Source organism: Phascolarctos cinereus, unplaced genomic scaffold (assembly GCF_003287225.1).
Source record: "Phascolarctos cinereus isolate Bilbo 61053 unplaced genomic scaffold, phaCin_HiC Scaffold_4;HRSCAF=312, whole genome shotgun sequence".
NCBI lineage: Eukaryota > Metazoa > Chordata > Mammalia > Diprotodontia > Phascolarctidae > Phascolarctos > Phascolarctos cinereus.
Window position 1 is genome coordinate 317,332,387 of NW_027555847.1, and position 27,149 is coordinate 317,359,535.

Genomic DNA, 27,149 nt, shown 5'->3' on the forward strand with positions numbered 1-27,149 from the left:
TTAAGGAGGATTGGGAAAAGCTTATTCCAGAAGATAGGGTTGTAGTTGAGACTTGAAGGAGGCCAGGGACTTTGGAAGATGAGGACGGAGGGAATTCCCAGCATCAGGGACAGCCAGTGAATATGCACAGTCAGAAGGTGGAGTATTTTGTTCAAGGAACCACAAGACCAGTACAATATTGTATTTCCCTTAAGATATGAGAGCATTGAATTTTCTTCTTATATAGTCTCTTGATCTGTGAGGTCTTCAGACTCTTAGGGTTAAAAGGTTCTTCCCATTTGAAAAGTAAGAAAACTACTAATACATAAAAAAGAAATAACTATTTGAGTATCATCAGGGCACTATTGATATGATAGTCCTAAACTCTTATAGTTTCTTTAAATAGTATCTCAGTAATTCATCAACACATATTAAACTTCTATGCCCAGAACACTGTGCTAGGGGGTTGGAAAAACACAAATTCTAGATTAGAGGTGATCCATGGCTTCATGGAATCTAGCATAAGGATAAGACACAAATACAAACTACTGTGATGTACAGTATCACATGACAAGTGCATTTGAGTTGCAAAATAAAGTGACTTGTGTGGTTCTAAGGGAAAAATGTGTCTCGTTCAGCTTCGGGATTAAAATGGGCTTCATGGAGGATTTGGCATGACTATGAACAACAAAGCTGACCAGATAGAGCCCCATAAGAGGGACCTTTTCATTGAATAAGCATTTATCTTAGACCATCTTCTGGGACTTTTTGGAGAAGTGGGAATAGAGTCAATCAATTCTATTTCTGTAGAAAATGGTGAATAAGCTAAAATTAAAAAAAAAAAGCAACCTCATAGTAAACAATATAAGAAGCTACTAATAGATCTAAAATTACCAGCATGGTGGCTTAACTGTTCCCCCAGCCCTTAGAGGATATCAGTTACTAAAGAAATCAGTCGAATTCCTCTTCTATACCAGGGCCTAAAACCACAGGAAGCCTTGGGGATATACTCTGTATAATCTCAGGTTTCTTAAACATTTTATATAATTGTTTTATTGTATAAAGGGGTTTTTTTACACATTTTTAGAAATATATGCCCTCAATCTCTTTGATTTTTCTGCAAATTCTTTTTTTTAGGCATTGCTCCAAATACAATGTTGGCGAAAGTATGCAGTGATAAAAATAAACCAAATGGACAATACCAAATTCCCCCTAACAGAGAAGCTGTGATGGACTTCATCAAGGATTTACCCATTAGAAAGGTGAATTTTTTAATATAAAATATTATACACACGCATACATAACATGTATCTTCTATACATTACTTTAAAGAGTAGATAGATAAATAGGTTGAGTCCTGAATGCAATTAGTAGCTGTTCTCTTTCACTGAAAATAGGATGGGAAAAAAAGCATATAGTAGAAAAAAAATTGGGTTGGGCTTTAATAAAGAACTTTCTGACTGAATAACAATGAGGTTTCAGAGTCTCCTCTATTGTTATTTTTTTTAATGGTATAGGACAAGCTTTACAATTGCAAAAGCCTATAGGTTAAAAGATTCTGAGAGAATATGGCTGTTATAACAAATCCAAATTTATGACCCACACCCAGTTTCCTCCGGTCTGGAGAGCTTTGAGATAGACCATGTTGGGGCAGCTAGGTGGCGCAGTGGATAGAGCATCGGCCCTGGATTCAGGAGGACCTGAGTTCAAATCCGACCTCAGACGCATAACACTTACGAGCTGTGTAACCCTGGGCAAGTCACTTAACCCCATTGCCTAGCCAAAAAAAAAAAAAAGAGAGATAGACCATGTTCCTCAGAGTGTCACATATTATATTTACTAATAAAATATAATTTTATTTATAGATCCTTTTCAAATAAGTAAGGCTCCCCCTCTCTCTCCCCAAAGAGATAAAGCACCTTGTCTCCCGAGTGAGTCCCTAATGGAGGGGAAACAATTTTGTATCTGAGATTTTTGCTGATCTTCCAAACCGTCTAGGACCAGTAGGAGAGCGGTGTAATAGTTAAAAGCATTTGAGTCAGAATCTGTCCCTATTACTTGAGGGTAATCTTGCAAAGAGGTGAGTGTATGGACAAAATAATTTTTCAAAAATCCATCATAAAGACACTATCTGCATCCAGAGAAAGAACTGATAAATAGAAGTATGTATAGAATGATTTTACATATATATATATATACCTATTTGTGTCTAATGGTAGCCATCTCTAGGGTGGGGTGGGGGGGAGGGAAGAACAAAAGGAAAAAAGAAATTTACGTAACCTTATTACGTATTTAAAAGGAATGGCAAGTTGTATGTAATAGATTTGCAGTTTCGTGTGCAATCATCTTTTTTTATTATACTATGTTATGGAAATGCTTGCTTTATTCCATATATTAAAAATAATATAAATAAATTTTTTGAAAGTTCATCAAACCCCTTGTGGGTGATATATCTTCCAAAAAAGTAGATTTGCAATTTTAATTCAGTATTTTTATTAGAAAATAAAGTGACAGTTTTACCTTCCTTGAAATGGATTAGCAGCATTATTTGCTATATACTGATTTTTCCAGGCATTCTTGAGAGAATGTTAATAAAACACTTTGAGATGCCTGAAGAAAAGGACCCTCCAAGTATTAATTATAGTTTTTGCCTAACTAAATTTTGGTAGCTGTCAGATATAGACAAAGCAAAGTATGTGACTGATAGTATGATGTAATGAAAAGAGTGTTGAATTTTAAGTTGAAGGATCTGGGTTCAAATCCTAGCTCCTAGACTACTTTCTACTCTAGCTCTATGACTTAAGGAAGACATTTAGCCTCCCTGGGCTGCGTTTTGCCTGTCTGTAAAATGGGGAGAGGAGGGGCAATTGAACTAATGATCTGTAAGGTGTATTCTGGGCCCATGAAGATCATGTAGGATTATGAGCTTGGTCTCATTACTTTATAGTCGTACATTATAGGAAATTACTTCAAATCTTACTGTTTTGAAAATTGGTTTCAATGTGAATTATTAAGATATTTTCTCTCTGCTATTAGTGGTAATATCAACTCTCTTTTAGGTTCCAGGAATAGGGAAAGTAACAGAGAAAATGTTAAAAGCACTTGGAATTATCACCTGCTCAGACCTTTACCAGAAAAGGGCCCTACTTTCTCTTCTTTTTTCTGAAACATCTTGGCATAGCTTCCTTCATATTTCCCTTGGTCTGGGTTCAACACAAATGGAACGGTATGCCATACTTTTGTTCATTTTACATGTGATGAATAGCAGTTTCAGCAAATGTGGTTATATTGGTTATAAAGTTTGTATTTAAAAAAATTCTATCAGACCAGTTCAACTGGAAAAGAAAGAACAATGAAATCCCTTAATAGCTATACTTGACAAGGTAGACTTAATTTTTTTAACATGTATTTAGAATATTTATGTCACCAGGAAAACAAGTAGAAATATATTCTATCAGGGAGGTTAAAAAATACAAGAGTGAAAAATACAAGTTCCTTTCTTAAACTTCCACTCTATTTGGGGAAACAGTTCGTTGGATTAGTGTTATTGGCACACTTATACTTTATAAAAAATGTCATTCATTATTTGACTAGGTTAGTTGTGGCTTGTAGAGCTGTAATGATTTAGTCTAGGAAATTTTAAAGGCTTTAAGCCTTCATTTGCATTTTAAAAATATTAATTGGTCATTGAGCATTTAGAAATTGCATTATACTAGAAAAAAGAAAAGACATTTCATGGCAATGGGAAGACTTGCATGAGCTGTTTGCTGCAGAGCAAAGTTAGGCAGACAAATATACAAGGATGACAGTGATGTAAATGAAAACCACACTAAAGGCAAACTCTAATTATTTGTAAAGACTAATCTTAGTTACATAAACTGATGAAACCACACCTTCCTCATCTCAGAGTAGGGGTGAACATCAATGGATGAGAAATGTGGTTAGGTAGTTGCTGTGCTTGTGAATTGAGCTTAAATGACTTCTTTCCTATGAAAGAATGTTTTGTGGGAGGGGAGGTTTAAGGGGAAAATGACTGTTGTATAAAAACAAAAGCCAACAGTAAAACCCTAAAAATGACTAAAGAGAAAAGAGAAATTTCTTGGCAAGAGATAATGCTTTGAGGATTTTCCTTCTAATTGAGGAACTGTATTTCCTCAGAAAGACCATGAATCCTTAGAATCATCTTTGACTCTTCCCTTGCCACCAACATCTTCCAAGTCTTGATATTTCTAAATGTCTTTCAGTTTGTATCCTTGTCTCCATGTCTACTGCTTCCATGCTAATTCAGGTCCTTATTTACCTTTTTCCCAATCTTTTTCGGTAGATGACTCACTGACCCTGCTGCCCTTAACTTCCTCTTACATATTACTATAGCATTAATGTCCCTGAAGGACAGATAGCACACACCTTGTCACATTTTTATCAAAGACAGTTTTTCTGTTCTGACTTCTTACTAAATGTTCAAACTACTTCATCTGAAATTTAAGGGCCTTCACAATATGGTTTCATTTTACCTCTAGTTTTTTTCTTGCATTTGTCATTCACCTTTATATTTGCTACTCTTCTTCAAACTAGACTATTTGCTATTCCTCTGAGATGCCAGTTGTTATTCTGCCTCTGTGACTGCTCACGATGTTCCCTCTATTCTAAAAGCCTTTCTTTCCCACAGTTTCCACCCTGCAGCTCAAATGTCATTTCCTCTATAAAGCCTTTCTTGATTAATTCCAAGTCCCTATCAGAAGTAATCTCTTTCTTGTCTTGATTCTCATATTCTTTGTACTTCTGTTCTTTTACTTAAATTCTATTTTGTATTATAGCTATTTGTGCATTTATGTTACCTTTCTTTTTCCTACGCATCTGAAAACCAAGGAAATAAGCTCAGAGAGGTTAAATTACTTATCCGTGGTCACACAGATATTAAGTGTAGCAGGCAGAATTTGAGCCAAGTTTTCTCCTCACGTTAAGTTCAGTAAACTTTTCATCTATCATACTGCCATATAATATATTCTTAATTTTTAAATTTAACAATTTTTCCATATCTCTAAAAGATGCCTGGTGTTTATTTAAATCTTCTAATTGTTTGAAAAGTTAAATTATTCTAAAAAAGTTAAGACTTTTTTTGTTTGTTTTTTAAAGGGATGGAGAGAGGAAAAGTATGAGCATTGAAAGGTACTGTGTGTATACTTTGCTGTTATTAACTTTACAGAATTTGTTGTTCATCATAAATGCAGCACGTAGTAAAATGAATTTGGATAAGATATACTGCAGCACAAAATTTATTTAAAGCCATAATAGTTTTCAGCAGTTTGTAAAATGCTATGCGTTTCATATTTTGTAGCTTGATTTAGCTTGGGTTTAAATGCCCTACTTTTAGTATGGTATTTCAGTAGATTGTTAGTGTGGGTACTACCCTCCACCATCACAGATTGTAACACACCTACTCCTCCTGAAATTTCTTGTGCATGCCTTTTTATAAATCCTACAGAGGAAATCTAACCTACTTGCTGGAAGTCTTCCTCTGGGTCTTTGATATTTTGTTGATACCGATGAAACACTCAGCTGTCCTTCTGCCATCTTTCACTCTCTTTGTTTCGTTTTAAATGAGATTTGCTAATGGCTTATTGATTTTATTATTTAAGAAAAAACAATCCCTGGTTTTATTTATTATTTCAGTAGTTTGAGGTTTATTTAATTTTGTTAATCTCTTCTTTGATTTTCAGAATTTTTACTTTGGTTTTTAATTAGGGTTTTTTAATTTGTTGATTTCTTAGTTATTTCTATTTGCATTCCCAATTAATTGTTCCATTCTCTCTTTTTCTTTATTGAAAGTCTTTAGAGCTGTAAAATTTTCCCCAAAAAATACTTTGGCTATGTCCTCAAAATTTTGGTATGTTACCTCATTGTAGTTATTGTCTTCAGTGAAATTATTTATGGTTTCTGTGATTTGTTCTTCAGCCTACCAATTTTTTAAGATTAATTTACTTAATCTCCAGTTCATTTTAAATTCTTTATTCAGCTACCCCTTTATCAAATACAGTTTTTATTTGTATGATGGTCCACAAAAGATGGGTTTAGTATTTCTGCTTCACTGCATTTGTTTATGAGGTGTAATACATGGACAGTTTTTATAAATGTTCCACACACAGCTGAGAAATAAATTTATTCCTTTCTATTCCCATGCAGAGGTCTATCATCTAGTTTTTCTAAAATTGTATTCAGGTTCTTAATTTCTTTCTCTTTTGTTGTTGTTGTTGTCATTAGATTTGCCTACATCTGAAAGGGATACACTGAATTCTCCCACTATTATAGTTTCATTGTCTATTTCTCCCTGGAACTTTTATAACTTTTCCTTTAAGTATTTACATGCTGTGACATTCAATGTAAATATGTTAAGCATTAGTGTTAATTCACTGTCTTTAGTACCTTTCAACATAATGTAATTTCCTTGTTTATCTTTTTTAATCATGTCTATTTTTGTTGTTGACTTGTCTGAGATCATAATCACTAACTCTGGGTTTTTTGGTTTTTCTTTTAAGTTTGGCTGAAGAATAACAGATGTTGCTCAAGCCCCTTATTTGAATTCTGTATGAATCTTTATGTTTCAAATGTTTCTTATAAGCAACATATTTTCATATTCTGCTTTCTAATCTATTCTGCTCTCTTCTATTTTATGGGTGAGTTTACCCCATTCACATTCACAGTTATGATTGTATTTTCTCCCATCCTATTTTCCACTCTTTGCTTCCTTCTCTCTCTTTACAAAGAATGAGAGGGTAGTAAGAGAAAAGGGCTGTACTCAGCACCGGTGCTTTACATTTGATGCAAATCTGCTTCCACTGCCTTACCTCTCTTACCTTTCCCTCACCTAGACCCCAATCACAGGTTAGCCTTTCATTCTTTCCTTTTAAACACTTCTTCATAATCCACCTTGTATAGTTAGAGGTCTTTTCGCTTATAACTGATTCCTCCCTGATGCTACTCTCTGTCTTATTCTTTTCCTTCCTTCTTTCTGTTCTCATGTTGAGTTAAAGTTATTTCTACCCCTAAACTCTGTGTGTATGTATGGGTGTGAATGTGGGTGTGGATGTGGGTATATTCTACTCTCCTTTGACTGGTTCAGATGAAAGCGAGGTTCAAGTGACACATGCTCCCATCACTCCTTCCTCTTAGTTTATAGTCTTCTACTTGCACACACAGATTATGTCAGACAGTAAGTTCCCCCATCCATTCTCCCTTTTGTTTTCCTTGTATATTCCTTCCTCTCATTTCTCTTTCTTCTTTGAAGATAATGAAAATATAACAAAAACAGTCCTATCTGTTTTTTATTTAACTCCTTCTGGGACCTCCAAGAAGGTAGGTAAGTGGCACAGTGGATAGACCTCAGTTCAAATTCAGCCACAGATACTCAGTACCTTTGTGACCCTGGGTAAGTCACATAACCCTGTTTGCATCAGTTTCCTCATCTGTAAAATGAGCTGGAGAAGGAAGTGACAAACTCCTCCAGTATCTTTACCTAGAAAACCCCAAACTAATGAAGAATCAGACATGACTGAAATGACTGAGCAACAACAATGATTTCTAATAGTATTAGGGTTCCAAGGGGATAATTGTATCATCTCTGCCTAATAGAATGTAAATACTTCATCCTTGAGCTGTACTTAATGCTGTCTTTTTGGTAGCTTTTTTCCCTAGTCTTTTGGAAATTTCCCCTCTTTGAGATATTTTGAAATTTTATTCTTGAGTGTCTTTATTCTCAGTACATTGGTCAGATTTAGTTCTTCTTCCTAAATTCATATTCTTAAATATTATTTCTGTTTCCCCACATAATATATCAAGCATTCAGGTGATAAAAAGCCAAATGTAATACTTCTGTTATCATCACTGGTTAGTACAGATCACTGTGGAAACTGCATAGATCAGGCATGACCTCCACAAAAATTTGGAATCACAGAGTAATGTACAGATTGAGAATAGGAGTGTCGTCTTGCTGTGCAAGCTTTATTTTCTTGTCCATTTGATCCAACACAACCATAAGATTCAGGAGCATTCTCCTAAGAAAACCCAGGATAACATATTTTAGCCATATGGGGCCTTGTACTCTCAATAGTTCTTCCCTTCCAAAATAGCCCACTATTCAACTGTTCCCCTTACATCACCCATTCTTCAGCCCAAGAATTCCAAGGCAACCCTAACTCATAATAGTTGTTTATAGTTTCATTCTCCTTTGTATGTTTGTATGCCAATCTGTGACAGTCCATTTTTGGCAATTTGGGATAGTTGTTACGGGAGATGAATAAGTCTGGGCAAGTGCAATAGATTCAGGTCCCTTAAGGACTCAGTCTTGGCAATCCTGATAAAATTAACTGGCTAGAGTCCTAGCGATTTGCATGGACCTCCAAAACCCAGGTCCTCATTAACAATATATCTGTCTTTCATTATCTTCCCATGTGAGCCTGGTCACCCCACAGAGTACCAACCTACACTAAAGGCATCTCTAAATTTGTTGTAATCTTATCTAATCCTGTCCCAACAGAAACTTAAAATAAATTGATCCTATTTCACATCTATCTATTCATTTATTCTCCTTCAGGTTTCATCTTCAAATGTTCTTAGAGTGATCTGATTTAACAGGTCTTACACAAAATTTTCTCCAAGATTATTTAACCTCAATTGTTTTCTCAATATTCAAGGTGGGACTGTTGGCCACCTTCCATTTTGCTCCTTAATGTTTTATAAATGAACTTGTAATGGTGTTGCCCTTGAACATCTTGTCCCTCTGCTTGCCAAGAAAATCAAATGTTTACAGGTTAAGGCCATTCTGGACTCTTTTAGAGTTGTCTTTGTGATACCTGTATTGTGTTGCTTCAACTTCTCTTAACAAATGGTGATTCAGTCAATGTTGGTACTTTTGTCCATTTCTTATTTTTTAAAGTTAATTATTTAAATTAGTATAGTTGGAACAGATCATCACATCTTGACCCTTCTCATTTGATATTGATTTTGAGCTTTGCACTAATCAATCAGTGATAGATTTGACACAGGCAGATGACTCTGGAATGATTATTGTGTCATTATAAGATATGGTCAATTTCCTTTTGATTCTGTTGTTTAGGCTTTTAGGCTCTAGACTTATAATTTAAAATTACTTAGAATGTAGAGTTAAAATTCAGCTTTTGTGTAAGGGGAATACTTTATTGAGACTGAACTTACTTGCTATGAATGTTCCCAGGCAATATCTTGCTTGATGGCACATTAATAATTCAGAAAAATAAATATCAGTGCACCAAAATATTTTTCTAGCCCTATGAGAGAAAAGGAGCAAGTATGGCTTTAGTAAGATTCAGGTATTGCATAATTATCAGTTTCTTAGATCCTATGGTTTTTGCTTATCATAGCAGTCATTGGACTGATTATCCTTTCCTCCTTACAATACTGCACTATATTATAGCAGTGGGTATGCATTATAGGCCTGAGTATTCATGTGATATAATCATTGTTTATTAATGGACTTTAATCACCAATTTTTGTAATATTTCCTAAGGAACAAGGTCACTAATATATGCCTCTTAGCAAATTTAGTTAACATCTTTTATGTGTGTGTGTGTGTATATATACATATATAATGTGTGTATGTATATGTGTATTGTATTTTTCCCCCCAGTTTACAAGTTTTTCTCTTCTCCTTACCCCACTGAAAAAAGAAAAAAACTCTTGTAACAAATATTCAGAGTTAAGCAAAGCAAATTCCCACATTGACCTTTTCAAAAAATATTTCATCTCTTTGGCTTTTAGTTGTCTGGATTTTACAGTTTGGATGTAAGATATTTTTATTTAACTAGATTTTATTTTGGTGAATTACATGCAGAATAGTACATGAAATATAACTTTGTATCGATTATCATCCTTCAGCTGTTCCTAAATTGTACTTAACTCTGTGTTCTGAATTTCTTTCTATTTAGAACATTCAGTGAGATAAGTAAAGCAGAGGAACTGTATAGCTTGTGCCAAGAACTTTGTAGTGATCTTGCTCAGGATCTACAGAAAGAAGGACTTAAGGTATTTCATTTTGCTTTGTTCTTATCTAGAAAATAAGATTCCACCCTATAGTATAGATTGGATGAAGGCTTCAATAAAAAATTAATACTAGTGAGGAAAGTCCTGAGAAACTCACCCACTGCCTTTCTTGTTTCCAGCTCAACTCTGGTCATGAAAGTGCAGATCAGAAAGACCCAGTAGTGTAGTCTGAGTTTGCATCTAATCCAAGATAGCCATTGGGGGGTTAAAGATTGAGGGGTCTGGGAGAAGTGAGGTTGGGGATCTCAACATAATTGGAAATTTAGGTCTGCCCAAGAATAAACCTGATTCCTGAGGATTAGACCCAAATCATATTAACTGGGGTTAGGCAAGACAAAGATGAACATAGATTGTTTTCTTTATCATGCAGATATCCTATGGAAATGGGATTTAAGGTAAGGCATTATTAGGTACATTGAATGCAGAGATCCTTTCCTGACCCTTTTACTAGGCTGTGGGGAGCCTCTCAGTAAGAATTTCCCTCTCAGTGGATTTCTGCCAGAACCCTTTCTGTTCCACACTACTTATATGTCTCCCACCTCAAACAAAATACTGGTTAAGAAAAAGGAGAGAGGAGCAATGGACTTATTAAAAGCTTTAATTTTAAAGAAAAAGAAAAACAAATTTGAGGATGTGTCCTAAATAAAGGCCACACCCCAGAATGAGAATCTTTAGAAGGAAGGAAATAAATGTATATGCTAAAAAAAATAACAATTATGGATCATACTCCATTTTGTTACAATCTAGACTTGAGCAAATCCAGACTAATACATATATACATGTTCGATTTGTTTTACAGGGCAAAACAGTTACAATTAAGCTGAAGAATGTGAATTTTGAAGTAAAAACTCGAGCGTCTACCGTAGCAGCTGTTGTTTCTACTGCAGAAGAAATATTTGCTATTGCTAAGGAACTTCTAAAAGTAGAAATTGATGCTGATTACCCACGGCCCTTACGACTAAGGCTTATGGGTACGACATTTTTCAGCTTTTCCTTACTTTGTTAAGCTGACATCAAGTAAGAAATGATAACATTATCAAATGAGAAAATATTTGTCAAGTGCTAAACACAGTGCCTGGCACATACTAGGTGCTTAACAAATGCTTCTTCCCTTGTTCCCTTTCACAAAGTAATGAATTTGGGATTGTTTTGGCCTCCATATTTTTTTTCCTGTGAATTGTTTAGATTGTTTTTAACATTCTGCTGCCTCTTGTCTTAGTTGCGAAGCATCATGCTCAACAGTAGTTGAAGCAGTAAACTACTTTCTTCTTTGCTATAAACTACACTCAGAAATCCAGCCAACCATTGCACAATAATGTACTATTCCTAAGTAAAACTAGATAGAGTGAATATGTAAGCTTAAATACATTACTAATACAGGAAAAAACCTCAAAGTACATGCCCTCTTTACAATGTGTTGTCATCATTTTTCATGTTTAAAGGTAGCACACATTTAAACAGCATTGAATAAAGTATGATAATTGAAAAGCCAAAAAAGTTTGTACATTCATACCCACTCCAGGAAGATATTATTTCACAGTTCTTTATTATATGTCAGTAAGTTCCCAGTTAATGGTATCATGAAAGAGTATCTTTTGAATTAATAACAGTAAGTTTTTGTTCTGTTATTGTTGTGTAATGTCAAGAAATATTAGACCAAAAAAAAAAGGTTTTATATGTTCCATTGTATTTAATACTTTGGAGATGAAATTAATTTTTATGGCTATTGGTTATATTCAGGTGTACGGATATCAGGCTTTTCCAATGAAGAAGACAGGAAACATGGACAAAGAAGCATCATTAGCTTCTTAAAAGCTGGAAGCCATGTCCTAGATCCTGTTGGGTCTGTGGTGGATAAAAATGACCAAGATCAAGTCATGAAACCTCCAGAAACATCTCACAAGGAGAGTTTCTTCACTAAAAAGCGGTCAGAAATGAGTTGGAACCACCAAGACAACTTTAAATGTGAGCCTGAGACTAAACAAAGCTTCCAAGTTTCACAGCCACCTAGTCTTTCAAAGGAAGAAATGAAAGAGAATTTAGAGACAGAAAATACAGATGACTGTCAGGTCATTACCTGTCCTATTTGTTTTAAGGAACAAGGAAGAATCTGTTTGGAAGCACTTAACAGGCATGTGGATGAATGCCTCAGTAGGACACTGGTGGACTGTGACCCCAAAACGGTGGCTGTCCCACAATCACAGTCTTTTTGTTCAGAAGTAAATCTGGATTTAAAAACCCATAAAACTACAGATAGTCTGTTAATAGATTTTGTGCCTTCAGTAAGTGTAGATGTGTTTTCTAAGGGAAAAAGTATGGAGGATTTAAACACAAGGGCAGGGGATGAGCAAAGCCCAAAACAGTATTCTAGCCTCTGGAGCAAATCTTCTCTTGATGAATATTTTTATCAAAATTCTTCCCAAGAAAATGAAGGATATGATGCCAAGTCTTCAGGTGGGCAAACAACCCTCCAGACATCTTTTCCAAGAGATGAAACATTGGTGTGTCCTGTTTGCAACTTACAGCAAAAGACTTCTGATCTGATGCTCTTCAATAGTCATGTAGACATTTGCTTAAATAAAGGTCTTATCCAGGAGCTAAAGAAGGACAAAGTTAATCCAGTTATGAATTGTCCAGCAGAAAATTCTAAAAGTACTGGTAAGTTTGCATTTAAATAATTTATTTTTCTAAATGTTTATATCCTTATTAGTGGACTAAGGCCATTGAGTGCAAAGTACATCCAATTATAAAAGGGTAGTTAGTGTTTCCATTTGAGAAAATATAATTGTGCTACTCTGAGTTTGAATGGATTTGACACTGCTATTGTTTGAACTTTGGGGAAAGGACTTGGAATGTGCTTAATCAAGGCCAGAAAGAACTGAAAGCTCAGGGATTTAAGGAACTGTTGAGTCTACCTCAAGAGGCAATATCTTCAAAGTACATTTACAAAAGCAGAGTGACAAATTGCTTATAATTGCACAGTCAGGAAGCCTTTCACTGGCTTTTTGGATGTTCTCATCCACTTCAAAGTCTCCTTTTTTCTGTGCTTATACTTAATTGCTGTATACAATACAATAATGTGCAGTATTTGATTTAATACAGAAAATCATTTCTGTATCAACAATTGTGCTAAACTAAAGGAGAAAGAAAAGTATGGCTTATGTAGGGCACAGAAGCAGTGGCTGGCCAAATTTCTAAAAGAGGATTAAGTAAAAAACTAAGTCAGCTAGTAAAATTATAAAGAAATTGGGATGGGAACTTAATTTTCATTGGTAATTGCTAATACAAACTATGAAACATATGAAACATGAAGCTTTTTCTTTAGTAATCCCTTCAGGGGCATTTTTGTTTTTCTGAAATTTCTTTTAGTCTTCTGATAGACTCCTTTTTATTCAAATCGCTCATTTTAGAACTTCCTAATTTGTTTTCATTTTTTTCTGTAGGGAGTTCTGGCAAAATACAGAAGACTGTGAATGTTACAGCAAAAACAAAAAGGTATGGTTAATTCAGTCATTAACAGAGAGGGCCAAAAATTGGCCTTAGTACTGCTTCATAAGAAGGTGCTTGACTCTTTTCTGTAAAGAAATGAACATGGTAAAAATAAAATTCAGTTTTCTAGAAAGCTGTGGAGGGGAAAATGTGTCTTTGCCTACATTCAACTAAGTTTATGTTCCTTTTTATTCCAGGCCGGGACTGATGACCCAGAATTCAACATCAAAGAAAATCAAACCAAACAATTCCAAATACACCATTGATAGCTTTTTTAAATGAACAATAAGAATTTTATATTAGAAGAGGTCATTTCTTAACTGTGAATATTTTAAATTATTATTTTAAAATTATGGATTGATTCAATGAATGCAAATGACTTGATGCTAGAATCTTCTGGAACAGCTGTCAATAATGTTAAGGCTGTAAATTTGTTTTGGCAGGAACCAATAGAATGTGTTTATTTGTTTAGGGTACGTAAAGAAATCACATTAATTGTACCTATGGGCCTATTAAGAACCAAAAAGCTGCTTACTTATTTTGCTTATTAGCCTTTTTAAAAAATATATCTTTCATCCTTGAGAATAGTGAGGACATTGCTAAATGAGGACGTTTGACAATGACCAATGTCCCCTGCAAGCACACAGTTTGCTTTTTAAATATTTAATCCTAAGATTGGAAATAATTGTATTCACCTATTTATATAGCAGCAGAAAAGCAATATCTTATTTTGTCATATCTGACTCTTTGTGTATTAAAAAATTCACTTAAAAATTTTTTTTAAGAATGGGCCTCCCTCTCTTGCTTTAGCTAGACATGCAGGGGCCACTCACAGGCCTGATCCCACTGTTGATTGGCATGGGAGCTTTGACCTGCTGTTTCTGACACAGGCCAGTTTCAGCCTCCTAAGGCTATCTGGTCTTGTGTCTATCTGGCCCCTCCTTACCATTACCCCTTCCCAAGAGCCTATGATATTGATGTCAAACTTGGTATGGACACCTGATTGGCTCAGCCCACTGCAGCTCAGAACTCCAGAGCTGAAGGGATCCACCAGCATCAGCCGCCACCAGCAGGGATTACAAGTATGCACTATGCACGCATGACTACTTTTTATGAGAAATACTTAAGATAAAATGTGCAGCTATAAAGATTATGATATGTATTAAAGCTCTGAATTATATAAGGCTTTAGTTAAATATAGTTTAACATTTAGTTAATATTTATAAAGAAACAAATTAAAGTACAGTATCTAATAAATTAATAAATAATTAAGGTTGCCTTATTGTTTAAAGAAGAAAAAAAGTAATTGTTTTACTTTTACTTTTTTACTGATTAAAAAATCAGTCTTTGTTAGTGTTTATCAAACTAAGTAGTTTTTCCTTCTTGCTACTTTGGGTAATTTTTTCCCCAGGTTTTTCCCATGTTTTACCTGTACATATTTGAATTAAATATATAAGAAGGCAAAGTTTTTAGGGATAACTTACATTGAGATCTTAAACATAACCTTTGAACAAAAGCAGTAAAATTTGCCCTCACTATAAATTGAAATTTGCAACTATTAGGCTAAGCATTTATCAACATTTGTTTGAGTCATCTTGACTTTTTAACTTTGAAAGTTCACGACAGCATCTGTTGAAACAAGCTCAAAACAAAATGATTTATACCAGCCTCGAGACAGTTTATGCAATGTTACACTGCTGTCATGCTATATTCAATGATGTTTCATTATCTCTTCCTCAGTGATGACAAGGAAGCCTTCACTTGAATGTAGGGTGGTGTCGATATTACTCAAGATCAATAGCAGCATGATGTTCATGGCTAGAGATCCAGCCTGAGAGCCTGGGTTCACATCCCTGCCTCTGACAATATGTTGGCTTTATGACCCTGAAAAAAGTCACTTAACTTCTCAGTACTCCAGACAACTCTCTAAGATTGCAGAGAAGGTGCCAGTCTGCACTGGTAGATAAAGTTTCCTCACCTGAGAAATCCCTGTATCAGTGAAATCACAGGTACAGTCTTTATCCTTATCATCAACAGAAACTCTAGTATCTCAAAATTTATCACTGGAATATCTGGTATTCTTTAAAAATCCTAGGAAACCTGGACACTTCCGGGATAGATGTCAATTTAAAGAAAAAAATCTATCTTCTAGGAAAACTCGAAGAACAAAGAGCTGATGTCTGAATAAAGTGAAAGTGAAATACAGTTATTGATCCTTCTCCCATTTTATCTGTGTTCTTTATCACTCCCTGAGACTGGGCAAAAGGAAAAAGAAAGTGCTTTTCAGAATGATTATGTAGAATTTCTATTTCTTTGGAACTATTTTTGTACTGGTAGAGATATAGTACATGGTGGAGTCATACTTTGATGCATGACCTTTGATGTATGATCCATATTTTCCTTTCTTTCCTTGTTTTGACAGTAAACTACAATTGCCTGAATTTTTAATCCTGTTAATTGTTTTCTGTAGCTGAAATTCCTTATGTTAGTTAATTCTTGAAATTTGTCTGGACATTGTATCATGAATTGTTCTTGATCACTAAAAATAAAAGCTTATTTTGGTTATTCAGACATGTCTTCTATTATCCCTAATTTCAGCCAGAAACTAAAAAGGTGAATAGGCCTTCCAGTGAAAGTGAACTCTCTGGTTTAACCACCTTAGTTTATGTGTTCTATAGAATCTAACATCCTTATAGAGCCAACCCCACTCGTGACCCCTTGCTTTCAACAGAACGTAACATTTCTAATAATAGTAAATAATTATTGAAACTTTAAAAAAAACCACCCTCTTTTTAAAAAACAGAATGGACTTCAGATATATTCATAATGGTAGAAGGTAAAATTTATTATGACAGATGTACTCAATTTTTTCCAGAATAAGTTGGCATGCATTAGTTCCTGTTCTGAATAGCTTTAGAGGTTTTTTTCATAGCAAACAGGAGATATGCTTTAAGTACACAATGTGTTTGGGGTTAATTAAAGATGCAGAAAGGTAGAATGTTTCTTTAACTACATAGGGACCCTAAGATATCAATTAGAATGGAGATCATTGATGCAAGTCAACGTGGTAAAAGTTATCACCAACATTTCAAAATTCAAGACACAAATTGATTTGAGCCTAAATATACATTACTTTTCTGTCATTGATTTTTAAAAATTAGAATTCACATAAAACTGAAAAATTCCAAAATTGTGTGATTTTCAAGTATTTTGCAAAGGTTTTTTTTCTTTATTTAAAAATTATTTAATATTTTATTTTTTCCTCAGTTACACATTAAAAACAATTTTAACATTTGTTTTCTTAAATTTTAAGTTCAAGGTTTTTTTTTTCTTTCTAAGAGGCCAGTAATTAAAATAATAGAAGACAGAGTACATGTTTGTTTTTGTTGCTTTCAGTCTTTAAAAATTAAATTTAACACATATGATACATTCTTAAAATTAGTAGAAAAAGCAAGTAAATTAATTGAGATGAGTTATTTTTGTCAATGATAGATTAATCATTTAGATGAAACAGAAATTCTTAAGCAAAACAAGTGCACCTCAAAGTTTTCCCATGTTTAACACATTATGTTTATGATATACACATAGAAGGAGGTATCAGCAGCCTATAGGTAATTTCTTAACAGTACAAGTGATAGGAGATTATTTCTCACATTATATAAGGGGCATATGTGTGTGTGTGTGTGTGTGTGTGTGTGTGTGTGTGTGTGTGTGTGTATTAGGGAAAATTTTAGGATTGTGGGCAGTTCTCACTTTATGTAAGTGAACTGTTTTGCAGACCTCTACATAAAGTGATTTTTACATAATGTGAGTTTATCCCCACCCTCCATACTTAGCCTAGATAACAAAGGCATTTGCAAAATAATACCTTTATGCAAGTCATTAAATGTACTAAAATGTAGATATATTAAATAATGTGCCATGATTAAAATGAAATGAAAGGTAGAGTTAATGATAAAGTATGCACAGTACTGTACAGTGTAAAGTCCACATAGGTATGAAGTGTGTTGCCCCTTTTCCACCCACTGCACTTAGCCCTTTATCACTGGTGTTGGATGTGCAACTTTTTTTATGAAGCTGTAGAGAGATGTTTGGACAGTGGTTCTCTTTTTGTTCCCTCACATATCTGATGATAGCAAGCAATATTGTCCTCACCTAGTCTTTGAACTTTTAATCTTGAAGTATTTGGACCCATCTTTTCAATACAAGAAAAAGAAATTCACTCAAATGATGAGATGATTCTGTCAACTGTTTAGCTATGAGCCTTTTTGGTTTGACCTCACCCTGTCTTCTTCAATCTTTGCAACTAGCAGCTCAATCAGATCCTCCTCCAGAATCTTCATTCAGATTTCTTTCAGAATTCTTTACATAAAGCAAATATGCATAATGCAAATTTACATAAGGTGAGAACTTTCTATCTTAAAAGTGTTGCCTAATTTCCCCAAATCTCTTCTTTCTATCCAGTTCTGGGCCCAGTTCATGGTGTCTCTGAAATACTTATCCAAGATATGCATACCAATGGGCTTGTATGCATGTATGTATGTACGTAATGTGTGTACATGTTATATGCCCCTGATAGAATGTGAATTTTTCCCTAAAGGCAAGATATCTAGGTTTTTTTTGGTCTTTGTATTCTCAGCTTCTGGCTCAGTACCAGGCACATAGTAGGTCATTAATACTTACTGAATGGTTATTTGGATGGAGTGCCAGTCTGCAACGTGTCAAAATCTGGACAACATGCAAAATATTTACTGTTGCTTGTGTTATGTAATAAATTCAAAGTCCATTTTCACCAGTGCCAGAATCTTGGTATAATGAAACTTGAAACAGACTTCTTGGAGAATGAAGTTTTTCTGGTTAGGTGAACTTTCTAGATCACCAGTGGTTAACTTTCATGCCACTAGGTTAGCTAGGGTTAATTCATTACTACTGCCCAAACTGTTTATTTCATTTTATTTTCTATTTGATAGAGTATAGTTACTATAAATAATTCAATGGAAGAGGAGCTTAAAACCATTTTACATAGAATAATGAAGCTTTTTTTTCATGGGAGAGGTAGAGGCGGTTCTGAAATCTGCATAAGTACTGATTAGCAAACAATGCATCGCTGAATGAAAGCATGTTTGATTTACTGTAACAGGAATATTGCAAGATAAGAGAAACTACAGAAAAGGTGGAAAGGGATCACTATCCACAGTTCTTTTTGATTTTCTTTTTCTGGTAAGGTTCTTTACTTCTGCCCTAGCTCCATTGGTTCTTCCAGCATGGTGGTTCTTATGTACCTGATAATTAGCAGAACCCAGATTCTCTAATATGTCCTGATTAAAATATGAATTATCTTTTCTGCACAGGCCAGTTCAAACAAAGTTGAGGGGTTTTTGTAAGGAACTTTTATTTAGAAACTGAAACAGTTACATACAATTACAATTACAAACAATTACATTTCTTCTAGCAATTTTCAAGCTGCCTTGACTGGTCCTGCTTATGGAATACTCACCTTTGTTTCCTTTTCCTTATTTCAGTCGTCAAAAGGCATTTATTAAATAACTATTATGGGCCAGGCACTATGCTAAGCATTGGAAATAAAAAGGATGGTTAGCCGAAACAAAAAAACAAAAAACCAAGCCCTGAGAGTTTTTACATTGGGAGAGATACAATGTAAAATTACCAGGTACATGCCATATGAAGGGGAAGACAGTAGCAGTTGCTGGAAAGGGGGTGGGAGGTGGGGGGGAGGATTGGGAAAGACCTCTTACAAAAAAAAGAATTTGAGCTGAGTTTTGAAGGAAGCCAGTGGATCTAAAAAGCAGAGGAGAGGGGAGCAGTCAGTGCAAAGGCACAGAATTTGGGGATGGAGACTTCATGTTAGAGAAATGACAAGGAAGGCAGTTTATATTTGGATCAGAGCATGTGTGGAGGGAAGTAGTATAAGACTACTGGAAAGGTAGAAGGGGTACAGGTTATAAAGAACTTTAAATTCCAAACAGAGAAATTTAAATTTAATCCTGGAGGTTAACAGGGAGCTACTTGAACTCATTGATGAGAGGTGAAGGAAAGCTTCAAAAAAAAAATCACATTGACAGCGGAGTGCAGAATGGATTGGAGTAGGGAGAGATTGAGGCAGAAAGATCATACAAGGCTGTTGCAATAGGGTTGTGGTTGAGTACATACAGGAAGACATATATGACAGATGTTGTAAAGGTGGAAATGATAAGATTAGGTAATGAATTGGATGTGTAGGGTGAGTAAGAATGAAGTCAAGAATAAAACTGAGGTGGGGCAGCTAGATGGCACAGTGGATAGAGCTCTGGCCTTGGAGTCAGGAGGACCTGAGTTCAAATGCGGCTTCAGACACTTGATACTTACTAGTTGTGTGACCTTGGCAAGCCCTTGATTAATTGGGAAAAAAAAGACTAAAACCAAGGTTGCAAGCCTGAATAACTGGGAAGATAGATGTGATCTTTACGATAATAGGAAAATTGGGAAGAGGGGAATGTTTAGTAAAGAAAGATATCTAGTTCTGTTTTGGACATGTTGAGTTTAAAATGTCTCTGGTATGTTCAAGATGTCCAAAAGACAGTGAAGCATGACTGTATCGTATGAAGAGAGTAGGGCTGGACATTTAGATCTAGGAAGCATCTCTGTTGAAGATGACAACTGAATATATGGGAGCTTACAACACCACTAAGTGAGACAGTCTAGAGCAAAAAGAATAGCCCAGCACAGATCAAGAGCCTTGGAGTTAGTGGGATTTGGATCAAAGGTGCATGTAGATGGCCTGGCTTTGGCAACAAAATGGGCCACTTCATCCAAGACTACAGTGGAAGGCAGCTAAGTGATGTGAGACAAGGAGGAAATGAGAAGGTGGAGCTCTTAGTGAATGGCCTAAATTTTTCAAAAGTATAAGATGACACCCTTAGCTAAGAGTACAGAGGTGGCATAAAAGACTTGAGAGACAAGAAGATTTGGAACATCCACTGTGGAGAATAGGATAAGGAGCTGATTAGGGAGGAACAGAATGTTTGCCTTACTGTGTGGAGGGCTCATTAAGATTAAATAATGTAATTTTGTAAAAAAAAAATCAGTGGGCAATAGAGATAAAATTGCCTAACTGGGGAAAAAAATCATTAATTTTTTACAAAAAGGCAAAAAAAATTTGTCAAGAAAAAAGTCAGAAATTTGCTTATCCTTTTAGCCAATTAATTGGTGAGGGGGGAGGGTGAAGAGACTGTGATTAAAAGTGATATGCTAGGGGCAGCTAGGTGGTGCAATGGATAGAGCACCGGCCCTAAAGTCAGGAGGACCTGAGTTCAAATGCAGCCTCAGACCAAACACTTGACACTCACTAGCTGTGTGACCCTGGGCAAGTCACTTAACCCCAATTGCCTTTAAAAAAAAAAGTGATATGCTGTACATGTGTAACCTGTGTTGAGTTGCTTGCCTTCTCAATGAGGGTGGGTGGGGAGGGAGGAAGGGAGAAAATTTGGAACCCAAAGTTTTAAAGACACATGTTAAAAAAAATTGTTTTCACATGCAATTTGAAAATAAGATACACAGGAAATGGGGTATAGAAATCTATCCTGCCCTATAGGAAAATTGAAGGGGAAGGGGATAAGAGAAGCATGGGAGAGAGATGGAAGGGAGGGCAGATTTGGAGAATGTATGCTATCTTTGGGTGGGGGAGAGGGATGAATTAGGGAGAAAATTTGGGACTCAAAATCTTGTGGAAGTGAATGTTGAAAACTAAAAATAAATTAATTTAGAAAAAAATAAATAAAAAGTGATATGCTGTGCCTTGGGAGATTTTTATAAAAGAAGGCAATTATTCTATCAAACTGGATTCCAAGTCTCTCTTGATGTGACTTCCTGAATGATATACCTGGGGTTCAAAAATCTCCTTGAGGGACAGCTAGGTGGTACAGTGGATAGAGCACTGGCCTTGGAGTTAGGAGGACCCAAGTTCAAATCTGGCCTCAGACACTTAACACTTACAAGCTGTGTGACCTTGGGCAAGTCACTTAACTCCATTGCCTAGGCCTCCCCCCCCCAAAAAAATCTCCTTAAGTCAGCATCTCTTCAAAATCATAGTTCATCCTCTAGTACTTGCACATATCCTATATTTCCCTTTTACCAGAGGACATATTAACTCAAAGCAAAGGCACTTAATTAAACAGACTAGTGAGGTAACAAAGAACATGTCCCCATACACAGAAGTGCACTTTTTGTTCCAACCAATTCCTGTAGCAGCAGTGAGAAATAGAATATATATGAGCTAGACAACTTGTGTTTCCAGGGGTACATCCCAGATGGAACAGAGCTCTGCCTCTGAAGCCTCTTTCTGCTTTCCTGCAGAGGTGGCTACTTTCTCCTCTGAGCTGCAAGCTGCTGAAGTCATCTGCCGAACAGCTTTCTCTACTTTTCAGCTATTTGTTAGTCTGCTGCTGAGCTACTACTGCCATCTGTTGGTGGTTTTCTCCTGCCATTTATTGTTTATATATTGGCATTTGTTTTTGCTAAGCAGTATATTTTAGGCTCAAACAGTTACAGATCCCTTGCAAGTGTGACCACAATCTCAGGGCTATTTCAGCTCTTTTGTGATTCAGGCTCTAGGGGATAATTGGGGGGGGGGGAATGCATTTTCTTACTCTCTTTCCAGAAGTGGGGGTTTTGGGGTTTGTAATACAGCATACACTATCATATGACTGTGGGTATTTTGGTTAGTTTTGCTATTTGTCAAGGCAGCAAACATTTATTCATCAGCTGCTATGTGGCAGGCACTATGCTAAGTGTTAGGGATACAAAGAAAGATAAAAGAAAGTCACTCTCAAGGAACTCACAGTCTAATGAGGGAGACAATATGCAAACAACTACATACAAATAAGCCATATACAGAATAATTGTATATAAAATTAAAGGGCATGCACAAAAGTAAAGGGCAAACAGTAAGGTCTCCTTGCAGAAGGTGGGACTTTACCTGAAACTTAAAAGAAGGAAGAAGTATTTCCTCCCCTTTTAAAATTTGGGTCATGAAGAATGGCTTGCCAGAGAGAGGGAAGGGTTATATTTGGAAGTGAAGGTGATATAAAAACATAAGCAATCGATAAAAATAACATCAAAATTTTCAAATAAGATGAAAGATTAGGCTAAGAAAAAAGAAGGGGGGGCAACTAGGCGCCACAATGGATAGAGCACTGGCCCTGAAGTCAGAAGGACCTGAGTTCAAATCTGACCTCAGACCAAACACTCAACACTTACTAGCCATGTGACCCTGGGCAAGTCACTTAACCCCAGTTGCCTAAAAAAAAAAAAAAGGAAAGAAAGGGAAGCCTTGCTGAGGTAGAGCACACCTGTAGCTAGATATTTGCCCCTCTTGGCCAATGGGAATCTGATAAATCCATTTCAGATAAATAGTATATATGTATTTATTACCAGTTTTTAAGTAAATGGTGCTGTTTGTTTAAAGAAAAGTATAATCCAAAATATATAAGGAAGCAAGACACACAGAAACCAAATCATTTTCCAATAGAGAAGTGGTCAAAGGATATGAACAAAGTTCTCAAAAGAAGAATTGCAATTATTAACCAACCATATTTACTCCAAATCACTAACAATAGAAATGCAAAATAAAGTAATTCAAGTTTCTTCTCACACTGAGCAAATTGACAAAGCTGACAAAAGATGGGAATGGTAAATGTTGGAGGGACTAAGGGAAAGACAAACACACTAATATACTGTTAGTGAAAGCTATGAGTCTAGTATAGAAAATAATTTGAAAATATGTGAGAAAAGTGACTAAACTTGATACCCTTTGACCTAGAGATCCATTGGTGGGCATATACTGAAAGGAGTTTAAAGAAAGAAAGGAAGATCCCATAAACCCCAAAATATTCATGTTCAGTTGTATCCGAATCTTCATGACCTCATTTGGAGTTTTTTTGGCAGAGATACTGGAGTAGCTTGCCATTTTCTTCTCCAGCTCATTGTACAGATGAAGAACTGAGGCACACGGCATTAAGTGACTTGCCCAGGGTCACACAGTAAGTGTCTGAGATCATATTTGAACTCAGATCTTCTTGACTGCAGGCCTAATACTCTATCCACTGCACCACCTAGCTGCCCCAAGAAATATTTACAGTAACACTTTTTGTGGTAGCAGAGAATTGAAAACAAAGTAGCCGCTATCAATTAGGGAATGGTTGAATAAATTATGCTATAGTTGTATGTAAAGAGGTATAGCAATATCTGAAGGGCTATCTCTTGTAAAAGAGAATAGATTCTTAGACCAAGAGGGCAAGCTTAGGAACAACGGATATGAGCCATAGGGGCTGATTTGACTTGATATAAGAAACACTTCCAAATAGAACTAACACAGATCTGTAAGCAGAAACTAGACAATCCCTTGTTAGTATTATCATGCAGACAATTCATGGATCATCCAGAATGAATGGGCTTTAAAGTGACTTCCAACTTTTGGATTCTCTGTAAATCGAATGCTCAGTGAAGTTCAATATTACTCTTAAGAAAAAAGGAAACAAAAGCATTTTGAAGTTCCATTACCATGAAATGAGTCCTTAGTATAAGTTTTTTTTAAACAAATGATGCCATACAATCTCAAAAGAAGTTATTATCTAAGTTCTCATTATTAAATATTTATGTTTCTTTAAACCCAAAGAAGATTCATTCCATGCCAATCTTTGTAATGTTTGTCAAATCAAAGTCAATTATTATTAAATAGCAAATTATTAGTCAACAAATATTTACTAAATATATTGTAGCAGCTCTTTTTTTGCTGTAGCAAAGATTTGGAAACTGAAGTGGTGATCATCAATTGTGAAATGGCTGAGTAAGTGACTATATAAATGTGATGGAATACTATTGTGCTTGCTATAAGAAATGATGAAGGGAATGGTTTCAAAGAAACATGAGAAGACTTGTATGAACTAATGCAGAATAACATGAACAGAACCAGGAGAATAATTTATGCAATGCAACAAAATGTTATAAAGACAAAAAATTTTGAAAGAATTAGGAATTCTAATCAGCTCAAATGACCAATAAATATTTCAGAGGACTTATGATGAAATATGCTATCCACCTCCTGATGAAGTACAGATTGAGACTTTTTTGGGACATGTCCAATAGCAAAATTTGTCTTTTTGACTATACATGTTTGTAGTAGGTTTTTTATTGTTTTTTTCTAGTGAGAGTGGGGTTGAGGAGGAAGTGAGAAAAGGCAGATTTTTGCTGATGGAAAAAAAATTAAATTTAAAAAAGCATTTTGTAATTGAATCTGTAGATGTACTGAATGTGCTTTAACCCCCCAAATATTTTGTAATTTTGTTATTATGAATGGGATTTCCCTTTCTATTATTGCTTCTTCGATTTTGTTTTTATTGTATAGAAATGCTATTGATTTTTGTGAAATTACTTTATAGCCTGCAGCTTTGCTGAAGCTATTAACTGTATCAGTGTCTCTTTGCTGATTCTCTGGGATTTTTATGCTTAATTTTAAAGGTCAGGCAAACAATAGTTTGATTGCATAACAGCTTTTAAGGCAGAATAATCCAGGTTCTTTGAAGGAGATAAGGTATACTAAAAGGAAGAACAGAGAACTAAGAAGTATGCATCAAATATCACTGGTTTCATGGGCTACTTCCTTCTACTTCATGGTGGGGCCCCATATGATTCATCAACTCTTTCTAGCTGCAGACCTAAGCACTACTGTTGCACATGGGCCTAAAAGATTTTCTGCTCTCAGGGAATCAATACAGCAGCTTTTACTAAAAGCCTGCTATGTGCCAAGCACTGTGCTAAGCATTCAAGTTACCAAGATACCCTAGGCGTTCAGTCCTGAGGGAATACCCATAGCCCTGGCTGAGGTTAATCTTAGCTATTTCCTTTTGCCGCCTACCCACCCATTACACATACACCTACCTGCACGCCAAGCCTGGCCACTTCCCTGTGCCACAGTCATTCTGCCCTGGGGTCTGAGCATGGGAGCAGAAAGGACATGGTACCAACAGAGATCACATCTGAACAAGGGACCCAAGGGAAGGGGAGGTTGGGAGGAGCCATGAAGGGGCTTGACAATCTGAGGAACACTCTGGCCTGGTACTGGAAGGGTCTTTCAAAAAATGCAAAAGAGGAGGATTGGGAGAAGGAGACCTTGGTCCAACATGACATTTGTAAGTATGTGGCAAGGTGGGGGAGGGGGATGGAAGAAGGGAAGTGATACAGGGAGGAGAAGGAGATGGGGAGACTGCTCTAAAACCTGGACAATACCTAGGTTGAAGGAAGAGGAGCTAGGTTTGAGAAAAACAGAGAAAATGAACAGCCTGGGCGCAGGGCAGCTAGCTTTGTTGGAGCAAATAAAAACTAGAGCTTCCTCAGGGCAGAATGCTATTCAATCAGAGGGCCAGGCTCCCACCCCCAACATCCCACCCCCACTTCCACTTTTCAGGGCTTTGCTCTCAAGTAAGAATTCAAATGCACTTGAAAAGTCACACCAAAAATAAACGTAGGGCCTGAAGGAAAAAGTTTATTGGAACTGACCAGATGGTTCCTGCCTGTCCCCACCCCTCTCACTTCCCCCCACTCCCTACCCCATCCCATTCCACCCCCAATAGCTGGTTTTCTAGGCCAAGTTTGGAATTATGTCAAAACAAGATTTGTTTCGGGTTTTTTTTTCTTTATTAGAAATGCTATGAAATGCTTATAATTGGGGGAAACAAAATGTTTTAAATTATTCTCCCCCCTTCCCATTTTTCAAATAAAGGAGAAAAAAAAGGGAGGTGTATGGAATGGGTATTGACTCTGAATCCATATGGGCTCCCACCTCTCCTTTGATATTTACTACCTATATGACCTTGGGCAAGTCACAACCTTCTTCAGCCTCAGTTTCTTCATCTGTAAAATGAAGGGGTTGGATTAGATGGCTTCTGAGATCCCTTCCAACTTTATACCTCTAGATCCTGGAGTGCTTTGAGAAAATGATGCAATATGACCTGTATCTTAACATCTGCTCCTAGCTCTCCTGCTAACTTTTTGTGTGACTTTAAACAAATCACTTAACCTTTCTATGTTTAAGTTTTTCAACAATAAGGTTCAATAAGGATTTTCCAAGTACCTACTGTGTACAAGGCACTGTACTATTTGATGGGGATACAAAGAAAAAGCAAACAGCCCTCGTTCTTAACCTTACATTCTACTGAGGTTGGGTACAGCTTTTAAAAAGATATAAGCAAATGCAAGATCATTTGAAGAGGGAGAAAGTCCTAACAAGTGAGGATATCAGAAAAGACTTGCTGGAGGTGCATCTGAGCTGAGCCTCAAAGAAAGCTAGTAATTCTAAGAGGCAGACTTGAGGTGGGAACATGTCACAATGATGGGGGCAGCCTGCAAAAAAGCACCAAGGCAGGGTATGGATTGTCAGCATGTAATCTAGTTTGGCTGGAACATAGAATGTATGAAGATGAATACTGTTAGATAAGACTGGAAAGAAAAGCTAAAGCCAGATCATGAAGAGCTTTTTAATGTCAGGCTGAGTTGTTTATTTTATTTTATTTTAATATTTTTTCCCCAATTACATATAAAAACAATTTTTAACA

The 27,149-nt window shown here is 35.9% G+C and overlaps 2 protein-coding genes across 5 annotated transcripts in view; both read left to right on the forward strand.

Moving 5' to 3' along the window:
- The window catches only part of POLK (DNA polymerase kappa), a 96,215-nt gene extending 80,104 nt beyond the window's left edge, over positions 1 to 16,111 (forward strand). For all 4 annotated transcript variants that reach the window (XM_020998432.2, XM_020998434.2, XM_020998433.2 and 1 more), the window contains 8 exons: positions 1,117 to 1,241; positions 3,039 to 3,205; positions 5,116 to 5,148; positions 9,939 to 10,035; positions 10,853 to 11,024; positions 11,794 to 12,711; positions 13,497 to 13,548; positions 13,740 to 16,111. In XM_020998432.2, coding sequence (XP_020854091.1) covers positions 1,117 to 1,241; positions 3,039 to 3,205; positions 5,116 to 5,148; positions 9,939 to 10,035; positions 10,853 to 11,024; positions 11,794 to 12,711; positions 13,497 to 13,548; positions 13,740 to 13,824 — 1,649 coding nt within the window. In that variant the 3' untranslated portion in view covers positions 13,825 to 16,111. The remainder of the gene's footprint in view (positions 1 to 1,116; positions 1,242 to 3,038; positions 3,206 to 5,115; positions 5,149 to 9,938; positions 10,036 to 10,852; positions 11,025 to 11,793; positions 12,712 to 13,496; positions 13,549 to 13,739) is intronic.
- Positions 16,112 to 25,489: 9,378 nt separating this feature from the next.
- Positions 25,490 to 27,149, forward strand: part of ANKDD1B (ankyrin repeat and death domain containing 1B) — a 108,065-nt gene continuing 106,405 nt past the window's right edge. The window contains 1 exon segment of the mRNA XM_078153160.1: positions 25,490 to 25,727. Coding sequence (XP_078009286.1) covers positions 25,553 to 25,727 — 175 coding nt within the window. The 5' untranslated portion in view covers positions 25,490 to 25,552.